Genomic DNA, 13,890 nt, shown 5'->3' with positions numbered 1-13,890 from the left:
CTATAAGACCTCATTGCTAGGCTTCTTTTCTTCACTTTTTGTCTTTGATTCTTGTTTTGGTTCTTTGAGATTTGTTTTATTATTTTTCTATTTTAAAAATCATTCTTTGATAGTTTTATTATTCCTCTTTCATAGTTTGATTATGATTTAGTTATGGCACTGAATAAGTAAAGTAATTTAGTAGTTAGTTTCAACATTTTTTTATGTTGGCTTTCTTTACCCATAAGCAATTAATATTTCTCTAATACTTTAAATTTTTTCTTTAATTGTGTGAAAGTATTCTTGTAACTGCAATTTGTAAACCATATAGTTTCTGTGCATTTTTTCCCAAGTAAGTTTTCAAACATTTTATACTGTTTGTGGCCATTTTAGGTGAAATTTCTCTTTTTGTCTCTTATTAGGTTTGCTGGTAATATATACAAATACCATTGATTTATATGTATTTGTTTTATATGCAATAATTTGATTAAATGTTGCTAATTGTTTCAACAAGAATTTTAGCTGATTCTCTTAAGTTCTCTAAATATATCATCATGTCAATTTCAAAGAGTACTAATTTTGTTTCATCTTTGCCTATTCTTATTTCTTCAATTCTTTTTCTTGGATTATTGCTATAGCTAGCATTTTTTCAGCACAATATGAAATAACAGTGGTGATAATGGACATCCTTGCTTCATTTCTGATCTTACTGGGAAGGCACCTAGTTTATCTCCATTACAGATAATGCTTGCTCTTGGTTTTAGATAGAACTATTTGTCATTTTAAGAAAGACTCCATTTTTTCTATGCTTGCTAGAATTTTAAATAGGAATGGGTGTTATATATTTCATCAAAGGTTTTCTCCACATCTGTTGATATATTTACATGATTTCTGATTGTTTTATTATTGATATGGTCAATTATCCTTATACTTTTCTTTATATTGAATTAGCTTTAAGTACTATTCTTGAAAGATCATGGTCCTGTTTTCATGTTCTGCCATCATTATTTACTTCCATCTTTTATACATGTCTAAAAAATTCAAATTGCTAATGAGATTATTACATAGACATATTATTTATTTATCTTTCTTATTTAAAGTGTTCTATTTGTTATTTTTATTCTTAACAACTTTCTCTGTGACCTGAACTGACTTCATCTTTAAATTTTACATTTATCACTCTCAATCGCATCTCTAAAACCTTCAAATGCACCCTCCTAAAATGTAGAATGCATGCTAGATCATGGTTTCTTAAAACTTTTCCATTCATGACACCTTTTCACTCTAGAATTTTTACGTGATTCTGAGTCTATAAAATAGATATAAAAATCAAACATTTACTGATAATAAATCTTAATTTTGCAATGACCCCCTATAGAGTGATAATCCACAGTTTATAAAGCTGGGTTCTAGATAATGCCTTCTTTATTCTTCTTTTTTATCATGACTTTCAAGAAGAAAGAGTAACTTCAAGAGTGTGACCTTACCTCAAAAATCCCATTATTTTCATCTCAATTGTCAGTTCTTCATTTTTATTCCATCAACATACATGTATTAAATGCCAATTATTTTATGCTCAATATGCTAGAGAGAACCTTGTATTTTATTTTATTTTATTTATTTATTTTATTTTATTTTATTTTTGCTGAGGCAATTGGGATTAAGTAACTTGCCCAGGGTAACACAGCTAGGACATATTAAGTATCTGAAGTTGGATTTGAACTCAGATCCTCTGGACTTAAAGGCCGGCACTCTATCCACTGTCCCATCTAGCTGTCCCATAATCTTGTATTTTTGAAAAGAAAATAATGTTTCCCCTTAAGTAGATATTATCTACATATATACATATATAAAATGTAAATATAATATATTTAAATATTATTATAATATTGTACATTAGCAACATATAATATTATATAACATTTTGAGAGGCACTAATAGATAAAACAATAAAGAAAGATCTTATGAAATAATTTGTATTTTAAACTAAGATTTGAAAAAAATTAGAAATTCTAAGAGATAAAAGGGAATGGGAATATGGTATAAGATAGAAAGACAAAAAAGATGAGAAATAGAATTTTGTGTTTGAGTAATAGCAAAAGGGCCAGTTTTTTTGAATCCTAAACTATGAAGAGAAGTGAAAACTAGTGAGTCTAGAAAGATAGATTAGGCTTAAGTTTTTATGGACTTTAAATATCTCATTATTGTATTTGTATTTGATTCTAGAGATAACTAGGGAACACCAAAGTTTATTTAATAGGAGACAAATATGGGTAAAGTCCCTTTGAAATGTTTTAGAGAAATCCCTTTGATAGTTGTGGAGAGAGTAAATGGATTGAGAAGATATTTAAAACATGTACATTATAAAATTATTGTAATAGTCCAGTCTAGAGATGATGATGATGACCTGGAGTAAGGCAGTGGTTCCTTAATTTCAGTGAAAGACAATGATGAAAGGAGGTAGAATCTATGTGACTTGGCAACTAACTGAATTTAAATGTGTAATAGGAATGAAGTAAAGGTGACTTACAAGGTTCAATGGTGGGAGACTAGGAAAAATAGTGGGACTTTGGAGGAAAAATACCATGTTCTGCCTGTAATATATTGAGTGTAAGACTTTTACAAGATCTCAGGTTGGAAATGTCCAAGCTCTGTAGATATTTCAAAATTGGAGCTCAGGAGAGATTCTAGTGCTCAATTCATCAAATATAAAAATCAGTAGTGCAGAAATAATGATTGAACTCAAAAGAGCTGATAGCATCCCTAAGAGAGGGTAAATAGAGAGAAATGGAAGGGATAGATTCTTGAGATTTTTCTGACAGTTGAAGATATGATAAAGGTCCCAAAGAATTTTAAGAAGCATTCATGAAGGAAGAAAGAAAAAAACTGAGAGCACTAACAAAAACTTAAGAGAATAGAGAAATCATTAGAAGAGGATGGTCAATTATGGCAGATGCTGCACAGCAGTAAAGAAGCATAGAAAAAGAAAAGGGGCATTTTGATTTGACAATTATGAGATCAATGGTGATTGTGAAGGCTGAAAACATTTGACAAGAGGTTGAGAATCTAGTTTCATATGGCAATTTATCTATCTCTTGCTTTCCCTTTTGAAAAAAAAAAATTAACATTGAGTAAGTTAAGAATATATTAGTTATTTTGCTTTTGCTAGAGAGAGGAAGGTCCATCACAATCACTATGAAATTCTATTCCATGCAAGCTTATGATTTATTTTTGACCTTTCTATTTTCTACTGCTCAAGCAATATATAGAAAAGTCCATTGTTAATATTGCATCTGTCTTTCTTCCTTGACTCCAAATATATTCAAATATACTTTATCACATGACTTCCAAATCTCCCCACAAAAATATGTTAATATAATTTATCATAGCTTGCATTAATTCTTATTTTTAACGATGCCTATCTTTGAAAGCCTCATTCCAGTCATATGTACCAATTCCTATAAACTCAAATTTGTTTTCTTTAATTAGAATCTCTCAGTTGATTGTTTGTGTCATATTTATTTGGATCTAGAAAATCCCTTGCTTTTTGTTACAGGCCTTTTTATTTGCTCTCTCTCTCTCTTCTCTTCTCCTGCCCTCCCCTCTTTGAATTCAGGAATACTTGAATTCAGTGTCAGCTTTAGATCTCACTATCTATGTAACTTTGGGGAAGTCATTTAACCTCTATCTCAATTTCCTCAAGTGTAAAATAAGGATAATTATATTACTTATTTCCATAGATTCTTATGAGGCTTGAATGAGAACATTTTAAAAGTTTTATCACAGAACTTTGCACAAAGATGTTATTATCAGTACTACAACTATATTCTATAATAGCTATCACCACCACCATCACCCCTCCTTCTTCTCTTCCTCTTCTTCCTCTTCCTCCTCCTCCTCCTCCTCCTCCTCTTCCTCCTTATCGTATTTAATTGCTACTCTTAGGGCAAATATATGAGGACATTTTCCCTTTATACCTCCCTTTTCAATTTAAATTACTCTTGGTGAGATTGCAAAGATGGCAACAAAATGTACATCCCCTGGCACTTGTTAATAATAATAACGATAACAACAAATAACATTTAATTCACATTAAACTCTATTATTGGCTAAATGTTTTAAATGTCTTAGATTGTTTGATACAATGACCTTCTAATGTAGACAAAAAAGGATTAATATATTATTTGGAAGATGAAGAATTGAAACTCAGAGAAAATGCATCTTATCCATGGTCACAGAGCTCATTAATGTCAGACTGGTGGTAGGAACTGAAGTACCTGACTCAGAAAATATTATATCATGCTACTTCTTCTGTTGGGTCTACACCATAATTCCTTATTTTATGTCATAAGTCATAAATTCAAATTCCATTCCTTTCAATTCAATTAGCAGGACCATCTATTTATAACTAGAGAGGACATTAGAGGTAATCTAGTATAAACTCCTCTCTTTGAAGGTTGATAAACAGACTAAGGCTCACACAGCTAGTAAATTAATAAGGTAGGGTAAAACCCAAATCTTCTTGACTTAAATTCAAGCACTCTATTCATTCTACTACACTACCTCAAATTTAATTAGATATCTGATGATTTGGAACTTAATCTGTATAAATACTTGCTAGATTATGAGGATATAAACAGCTCATGTTTTCCATAATTTTATATTCTCTTGGAAAAAATAGCATGTAAAAAAGATAAGCTCAAACAAAATTATTTGAGATGAAAGAGTTTTAATGAATAATGTGTCATGGTTTTCAGACACTAATGTTTTAGTGAGTTACTCATTTGCTAAATAGACCTTCTCTGAAAACCCTTATTGTTAATGGATAGATGATACATCAATGGTGATAGTGAGATAGAGATGATATTTCTTAAGCACTGAGTATATGTTAAGACTGTGATACATTATGAGATTACAAATAAAACAAAAATTATATTCATGACTTCAAGGATGTTGCCTTACAATGAAAAAAAGACAATACAAAAAGTGGAATAAGAATTGTTGCTGGTGATGAGGTAAAGTTCTCAGAGTGAAGAGGTGATCAAGGACTGAATTGAGTTTGTCTCAAGCACCTCTTGACACCTGGGTTCTGGCCAATTCAAAGAGAGAGCCATAGGATAGCAATATCTCCAGAGGAAGAGGGCTGCTAGAGGGTAGTTGAAGAAGTCCAAAGATTGAAGAGAAAATGCAGGAATCGAAGGATAACAATTAAGATACTCTCTAACCTTAAGTTCTTCAGGCTCTTGTCTAGGACTTTCTTATACTTGGCAATGCTTTCTTGGTTTCTTCCTATAATCTCACATGTTCCCATGTGAATCATCAGGAGATGCTCGTGTTCATTTGGTTTGACATTTTACATAGATTGCCAAATTTGACCTCATGAGAATTTGAAGAAATTGCATGAAATGGGATTTTGCAAGATGACAGCATTATCAGAATAGAAGAAAAATTGAAGATAATTCACCCCAAAGGGCTCATTTTTACAAATGTAAACACTGATGTCACCAGAGATTCGATAAGTCATCCAAAGAGAGAAAGAATTTGAACCTAGATTGTTCAACTTGAAATTTAACATTCTAGCCAAGGCACCATATTAATTGTGATCCGTGACATTTCTCAGAGAAAATTAATTATCCAGTGAACCTTGTTTTCTGATGAATAAATATATAGTGATGACATATTTCAAAACAACTAACCCATGCCTAGGAGGCCTGTGAATTTGCAGTAGATTGCCCTATCCATCTGTTCTGCAAGTCTCACTGTAGTTACCAAAAACATATCTCTTAAATAATTAGATACAAGAAAACAAACAAAATATGAATAACTTTAACCCTAGGCAAATTTTTGTTTTTTTTAATCTAATAATCACATAATCTAAAAGCAAAAAAATCTCAAAACACTATCTACTCCTATGTAGTTCCATTATTGTATTCTAGACCAATCTCTCCCTGACTGAGAATCACTTTGGAGGATCCCAAATAATTCACCACACAGTATTGAATTGAATATTACTAATGAGTTAGAATCCGCTATTTCCAAAGGCCAGACATTTCTTTTCAAAAATATTTTAATTCAATTTTATTTTATTTTCTCAAATAGTAAGCATTTATTTTTTCCCTCTCCCATCCTTACACTTAAAAATAATGAACACGAAACCCCAGAAGCCAATATGCATACTCAAGCAAAACTAATTCCCATAATGGCCATGTCCAAAATTGTGAGTCTCATTCTGCATAATTTATCCTTCACTTCTCTGTTGGGAATATTTAATTGTTTCGCTTTTGTCTTTATATCCCAAAGCATTTAGCATTATGCCTGGAACCTAGTAAACATGTAATAAATGCTTGTAGTTTGCTTGCTTTCTTGATTGATTACATTGAGCTAAAATCTGTCTCATATCTCCTGGTCGTTACATGATCTTTGTGGTAAAGTTATCCATGACAAGAAATTGTTTCACCTTATGCTTCTCTATTCAGATAAATTATTTCATATTTTGCCAAGGAAAGTAGCTGTTATTCTTCTCTGGTGGACTGTATCCAACTGTGGCTGGCATCTCAAAGTATGTCAACATTGGAGCCCAGTTGTAATGGTAGAAGTTCAGTCAGTTAATACTAGTCTAAACAATGTGAATGGGAAAATGCAAAATGTTATTTAATGGAGAACATGGAAATAAACAGAATTAAGCCATCCATTTCTAGGGATGTTCTTCTTTTAGGTCACTGACTCTTTATACTTTTAAGCTATTTCTGTGGGCTTCCCTGAAATCAAGCTCAGAGACTGCGTCTCCCTTTTTCTCACCTCTATGTCTTCTCTCCTTTAAGGTTTGCCCTTGAATATGGAAAGAAAGTAGAAAAACAATAATGACTGGGTATAATAAAATGGAAATTAAGCTAATATGTTATTTTTGTGGTGTCTGGCAATACTTAATCTGATTCCCTTCAGAAGCTCATCCCCATGAATTGGTTAAAAAGTACTTATATATTCTTGGCAATGGATTAGTTGCCATTGCCACTTGTGGGTCACAGGGATCATTTCCCTACCAAAGTACTTGGGTCTTAGGGCATAAACCTTAGTCTACACTTATATACTTATAGATTATTAAAGTCTAATAATAGCAAAATAATAGATTAGAACTAGAAAGGATATTATAAGCTATATGAGTCAACTCCTTATAAATGAAGAAATTGAAACTCAGATGGGCTAATGACTTATCCAAGAATATAGAGACCATTTTCCAATTTGGCATATTTGCTAAATTCAAAAGATTTCCCTGAAAACCTTACAATGGTGCAACAAAACAAAATACTAAAAATAGTTTCCATCCTTGCCAAGAATCAAATTCTGATTTTGAATCCCCCCAAAATTATATAAGCTAAAAAACATAATTGGAGCTCAGAAACTACCTAGCCCATGAAATTTAGAATTCAATCCTATTCTTTTATTTGCAAATCCTGTGGTTTTCCCCTTGCATCACAAATCTCATGCTTCAATTTTGGGAGATCTATGTTTTGAGAATATCTTTTTCAATAAAATAATATCAAATACATGGTCTGAATTCATATAAAAGGAGTGTATTAACAAGGAAGGTTAAAGAGGTATGTAGGGGTAACAAATAATTTGCTTAACAGAATTGTGAGGGAAGTAATTTGAGAAGTCTAAAGTCATGTGTAAATGTGAGTTATTTTAGTCTTCATTTTATATTTGATGGAGTTCGGGTTGAAATAATCTGGGGACAAGTCTTCGATCTATTCTTTATTTTTAAATGTCAGTGGTTATATCATTATTAATATTATTGTTATTGTTATTATTATTATCCAGTATGTTATAATGTATAAGTAAATAGACTTAGAAGAAATATTCATGCCAGATGGAATTTTACATTCATCCCAGATAGATTCCTTTCACGTGAAGGCTCCTTTTCCTGTCCCCATCAACTTATTGATTGACAAAGTCAAGCCCTCTTGAACCAATGGTCAAGAATCTCTGTTTATAGCTGTAAACTTTAAAGAAATTTACAAACCTATATCTGTAGAATGAATTTCCTCCTCAGGGAGGAATTCCCTAGATCAAGAGATCATAGGTAGTCTTATGCTACTCCATATGACTAATTATTATTACTATTATCATTATTTTGGCATGGACCAATTAATCAGAATACCTCATGTCTAATTCTCAACTTAGAAGCAAAGAATCTGGCCTCAGGGGCATAAGAAAGTGGAAATTTCAGAAGCAACTGGGGCTCTGGGAAGGGTACAATTTTGATTGCTCATGAGAGGATGGGGACCCCTTTTCCTATACACTAGACTGACTGATAGAAGCTGATTCACCAAATGCTATTCTTGAAAAGGGAAAAATTAAGATAAAGAAGAGAAAAGTATTTGAAGACCAACTCTACTGTTTTTAATTATCTTTACCAACATTGAATGTGATTTATAAATATTTATAAAAGGCTTCTGGATTCAGAGCTGAGTTGTTATTCAGCCCTTTTTCTATTGTGCCCAACTCTTCATGATCCCCTATGGGCTTTTCTTGGCAGAGATACTGAGTGGTTTGCCATTTCCTTCTCCAGATCATATTATAGAAGAGGAAATTGAGGCAAACAGGGGTAAGTGACTCACCTAGGGTCATATAGTTAGAAAGTGTCTGAGTCCAGATTTGAAGATGAGTCTTCCTGACTCTAGGTCTCAAACTCTATTGAATGTATCTTCTATCTGCTTCAGAGCTGAGAGCAGTCATTTAATCTAAGCCAGACCTTTCACAAATGAGGAGAGTGAGTATCTGAGAAATTGAATATGATGTCCTATGTCACACAGGCAGAGTGAAATATAGCCAGGATTCAAACCCTTTATTTCTCCAGTTATAAAATGATAGGAAGAAAGGTCAATAATTATGATAATAGTTACATTCACACAATGCTTTGGGGCTTGGAAGGCACTGTCATTACAACATCTTAATGTATATTGTTTTAAAGTGTTAGTGTTAATTTTCACATGATATGATAAAGGGAGTTAGAGGACACATTAACTTCCCCTTCCCTATTTTTCCTTCCTTTCCCATAGACTTTGTTCTTGAGTAATTTCCTCATGTTCTTCCTCCACTGCAATAAAAGCGTAAGTATCATCTTTGACTGAGAACTGGTAGAGCCAATGCCCTACCTTTAGTTATAATCCATATAGGCACTGACTATGACAGAGGAAATATTAGGCCATTTATGAAAGGGAGGACCTTGGTTGTATAGTTGAAGATATTTCCTCATTCGGCAGAATCTGGTTGTGTTCCTCATATCACAGTGGTACATGAAGAACTACTCATATTCCCACTTGGATAGTCAATTCTATACGTTTTCATCTCTTGTTTTTCAGGCAAAGAAAGGAAATTATGCCTTTTTGTGGGATGTCGCGGTGGTGGAATATGCAGCCCTGACAGATGATGACTGCTCAGTGACCGTCATTGGCAACAGTATCAGCAGTAAGGGCTATGGCATAGCACTTCAGCATGGCAGCCCCTACAGGGACATTTTTTCCCAGAGGTAACTTGGACATTGATGAGAGAGGAGGGTTGGCCAGCATGCTATGACAAGGGTGGTTGGTGAGCTAGCATTTTGGGTTTGTGGATTCTCTGAAACTTTCTTTCCAGTTGATGATTCCTGAAGTTAAATAGTATGAGGAGGCAACCACAATCTTTGCCACCACTGATGAAACTGTGAAATGTCAAGCACTGAACCCAATAAGAATTTTAACATATTGTCTCTGCTATGAGATGTTAGTCAGTAAAAATATTGTGTATATGGTTCATAGATTGGATTATATACATTATAGTTTAACTTTGCCTTCTCTTTGCTCTAGGAGTGATTTGTTTAGGGTAAGTGAGTCAAAGAATATGAGACAAAAACAACGGATCATTCTCACTATACATAGAAGCTGCTTAGACTAAGGGAAAGTTGCAATGATGTCCTTCATGTTCATTGATTTTCTTTTAGTGTTGATTCTTTTCTACTTTTTCTTCATGGATTAAGCAGTGTATTTCCCCTGTTGGAATCGAAGTTTGCTAGTTAATCTTTTTTCTTGGACTTAGTAGATTGATAAGTAAACTGATTATCATGTTGAAATAAGTATTAATGATACTATTGGCTAAATCTTTATTGACTCCCTCATTCCCCCAGCACTAGAAATTATTATTTTTTTCAATCACTTTTTGGTAGTTTCCAAGAGCATCATGAAAAAAACACATAATTTTCTCTACCCAGTGAGGTGCATCTCAGCATCTAAGGATTAGATGCACTTCATCCTGTTTAAAAAAAAAAAAACATGAAGAGATATTACCATAGGAGCCAAAAAGGTGAATTCTTGGTATTGTCATATTTGTGATTTTCTAATGGATTTATTTGAAGAAATGAAAAGAAAGAGAAGTAAAATTAGTGAGGTACCTCTGATAAGCACTGCAGATTGAGACACCTCTAAGGACAAAACAGGCTATACAATGATAGTGATATAAGACAATCTCATTGACTTGGCAAACAGGCAAGCTGCCCCTAGGAGAAGCAGTCATGGATTACTTATCAACACACATTCTATGAAGTGTGATTTTATTCTTTTCCATTTGGGTACTATATTTAGTTCATGTCTAAGATGGTAGCAAATCCTTATATAGACATTTACACATGTATACACTAACCTGCTAAATGGGAAGAATATTCTACACTCTGGGGAAAAGGAAATTCTTTTTTTGTGCAAATTGCCATTGTACAAAACACTGGGTTGGATGTTTCTGGAAAAAGAAAAGTTACTAAGAAATCACTCATATTCTGATGCCCTAGCAATCTAGTGGGAAAGTGATGAGAACAAATGAGCCCAATTTTGCTAACATTTGTAAAGTTGATGAAAATTTTTTTGATTGAATAAAGAAGTAAAAACATCTCCTAGATTCATGACCTAGGGACATGAGGAATATTCTGTGCACCATGTTTAAAATTAAACCTGTGTAATATAAAATAAAACCTGTGCACCAAGTTTAAAATTGAAATAAAGATGCTAGATAATTTAGTATTCCCTCCCCCACTCCCCACTTAATAGGATGCAATTAAGAATTAGAGAACTGAAATGACTTCCCTAAGGTGACTGACATATAAAGTAAATGGCAAGGGTAGGAATGAAATATGATCTTTTGACTACAAAGGCAAGTACTTAATAAAAGAGTGCTGAATTGAATTGAAATATAAAGTGTGAACAGGGGAGATATATAGGCATATATATATATATATATATATATATATATATATATATATACATACATACATACACACACACCTACACACATGTATATAATTATTTTGGAAGCTGGTGAAAACTTCCTAAATTTATTAAGTAGTTTTATGTAATGGGCACCAAAGATACAAAAGGAGTAATATATACTGTCCTCATACTGTCCTCAGGGAACTTAACAATGAATATAAGCTATATCTGATATGTTAGGAGTCTATGATAAAAGTTTTGTCCCTTATTGGATCAATCCATCAAATAATCAGCAAACATTCTTTAAGTTATTAAATGTGTAGTATGTAGCCAGGAATGTAATGCTCCTGTTTTGGTTTGTTTCTCATCAACACTACTCCAAACATACCATTGTTTCATTGAAAGAATTGTTCATCTTCCTGACTACCCAAGTTCATATGACAATAATGCATATGTGAAGTTTCAAGATAAGAAGACTGACTTTTTGTAGCTTAGTTTGTTTTTTTTTTTTTATTCTGAACAGGTTCTAAGTAAATAGTCATAAATACCATTACTTCTATTACTACTGCCACCAATACTATTGCTGCTGCTACTACTACTGTTACAATTATTACTTCCTACTTTTATATAGAACTTAAAGATTTATAAAGTACTGTAATAAATCATCTCATTTTTTCCCTATAGCAATACTGTGAGATAGCTATCTGCATTTTACAGATGAGAAAACTGAGTCTCAGAGAGGTTGTATGACTTGAACAATGTAACACAACCAATAAGTTTCTGACGTAGTTTTTATTTGAACTCGTTTTCCCAATTCCAAGCCCAGTGTTGTACTCACTATTTCACCTACCTATTTCAATATATGGTTAGTTGTAACTATCCATTTTGGCATACTGGTTAAAATTTAGGGGGCAAATAGCATGAAATATAAACAAATTTTGTAATCTGCAGTGTAAAAATAACAGAAGAAGTAATCAGTACAAATCCTGTGCAATACCAAGAGATTTGTTGCTTTAGTGCCTTCTAGCTCCTGAAGGAATTCCTATGTTAAATTATTGTTCCCTCTAAATTCTGTTGGCCTAGACCATTGTCCCCTTTATTACACACTAAATATAGCTCTGGTTATGAAAGATGGTAGACTCAGTCTTATCTCTGCTGCTGAGTGCTAGTACAAAGCACCTTTGGTTATCATGATTGCATTTAAGGAGCTCCAGAGAACAATAGAGTATTGTCTAATGCCCTCCCAGTTATTACATTATTATTATTATTATTATTATTATTATTATTATTATTATTAAATTCAATCAATTTTATAATTTATTGGAGGTAGTCTACAGCTCTTAGAAAATCTGTCAAGTATTTTGGCATATAAAGGGGACTTTTCTTTAAAAAAAAGAAAAGAAAAGAAAAGAAAATTTGTCCATATCTCTGTTCCAATCTATTCTGCACAAGTTGTCCTATCTTACCATGGGCCCTCATATTTGCTTTCTGTCTCTGCCCCATCCTCTATAATGAATTCATGACTGAACACGCATTCTTCTATGAGGGATTGGGTATTTCTGAATTCAGTACAATGATGAAAGAAAACTGGAATAGTAATTGCCAGCAACTACTCAGTCCTGGAAACAAATGTTTAATTAATGTCAGAGTGAGAGGAAGTAAATGCCAGTCATTTTCTATGTAAATGTAAAGCAGTCTCTAACCCATGTTTATGAGGCTCATTTATATAGTTTGGCATTAAAGCTGCCCAGTTAATCACACAATTCAGGACTCAGGGGAAATATGGCTGCTAATGGCAACCTGAAATCAACCATACATGTGAGTAAATCATGTACTTTAACACTCAAATTCAGACTTAAAGGGAGTGTACTACTTGGTCCCAGAGACTTCTCTCATTTAGCAATGCAGATTCACGAACATAGCCATGATGATAAGGACATAGGCTAGTTAAGATTATTCAGAGTAACACTGGGTGACATCCAGAAGGCTATTGCCCTTCAGACTTGGGAGTAGGACATTAGAATTATGGTCAGAAGAGTCTAGAAAAGAAATTGATAATGAAAGAATCTTGTCAAGCACTTTTCTCTGACTTCCCTCCCTAAACCACATTATAGCTCCCATCTACCTCATATCACTCCCTTTCCTTTAGTGTTATACTTGGGAGTCAGAGGAGTAGCTGTGCTCAGTATGAGACATTGCAACTCATTCCTTTATATTTCTTCTCACCAATGTCTACAATATGTTTTTTTTTTTCCTTTTTTTTTTCTTTTAGAATCTCTAGATTGCTTCAAAGCAGAGCTCAGTTGCCATTTTCTTATCACTTTTCCTAAATTGATCAGGTGATAACATGTGTACCTGGTCATTACTTTTCATTCCTTTATGCAGATAGGTATTTATTCACTGGAGTCCACAAATATATCCATCTAGAGTATGAACACATATTCTAGGACAGAGGCTATTGAATTTTGTGTCTATATATTCCTATGTGTGTGTGTATTAAGTGGAATGGAATCAATGAATTCCAAAACCATAACCCAAGCTGAAAGGTAAAGATAGAAATAAAAATAAACAACACTCCCTCCAATTTTCTACCACATCCAAATTTTTTCTATGGATGCAGGTGTCCAGACAGAGTAGTGCAGTTTGACTTTATCTTTGTCTAGGAGGAAGAACACTTACA

The 13,890-nt window shown here is 33.1% G+C and overlaps 1 protein-coding gene across 2 annotated transcripts in view; it reads left to right on the top strand.

The window, feature by feature from the left end:
- Positions 1–13,890, top strand: part of GRID1 (glutamate ionotropic receptor delta type subunit 1) — a 1,118,042-nt gene that overhangs the window by 1,086,036 nt on the left and 18,116 nt on the right. For both annotated transcript variants that reach the window (XM_074296389.1, XM_074296388.1), the window contains one exon: positions 9,342–9,508. In XM_074296389.1, coding sequence (XP_074152490.1) covers positions 9,342–9,508 — 167 coding nt within the window. The remainder of the gene's footprint in view (positions 1–9,341; positions 9,509–13,890) is intronic.

The sequence above is a fragment of the Sminthopsis crassicaudata genome, chromosome 2, assembly GCF_048593235.1.
Source record: "Sminthopsis crassicaudata isolate SCR6 chromosome 2, ASM4859323v1, whole genome shotgun sequence".
In the NCBI taxonomy this organism is placed as follows: Eukaryota; Metazoa; Chordata; class Mammalia; order Dasyuromorphia; family Dasyuridae; genus Sminthopsis; species Sminthopsis crassicaudata.
This window is presented reverse-complemented; position numbering and strand designations above follow the sequence as displayed.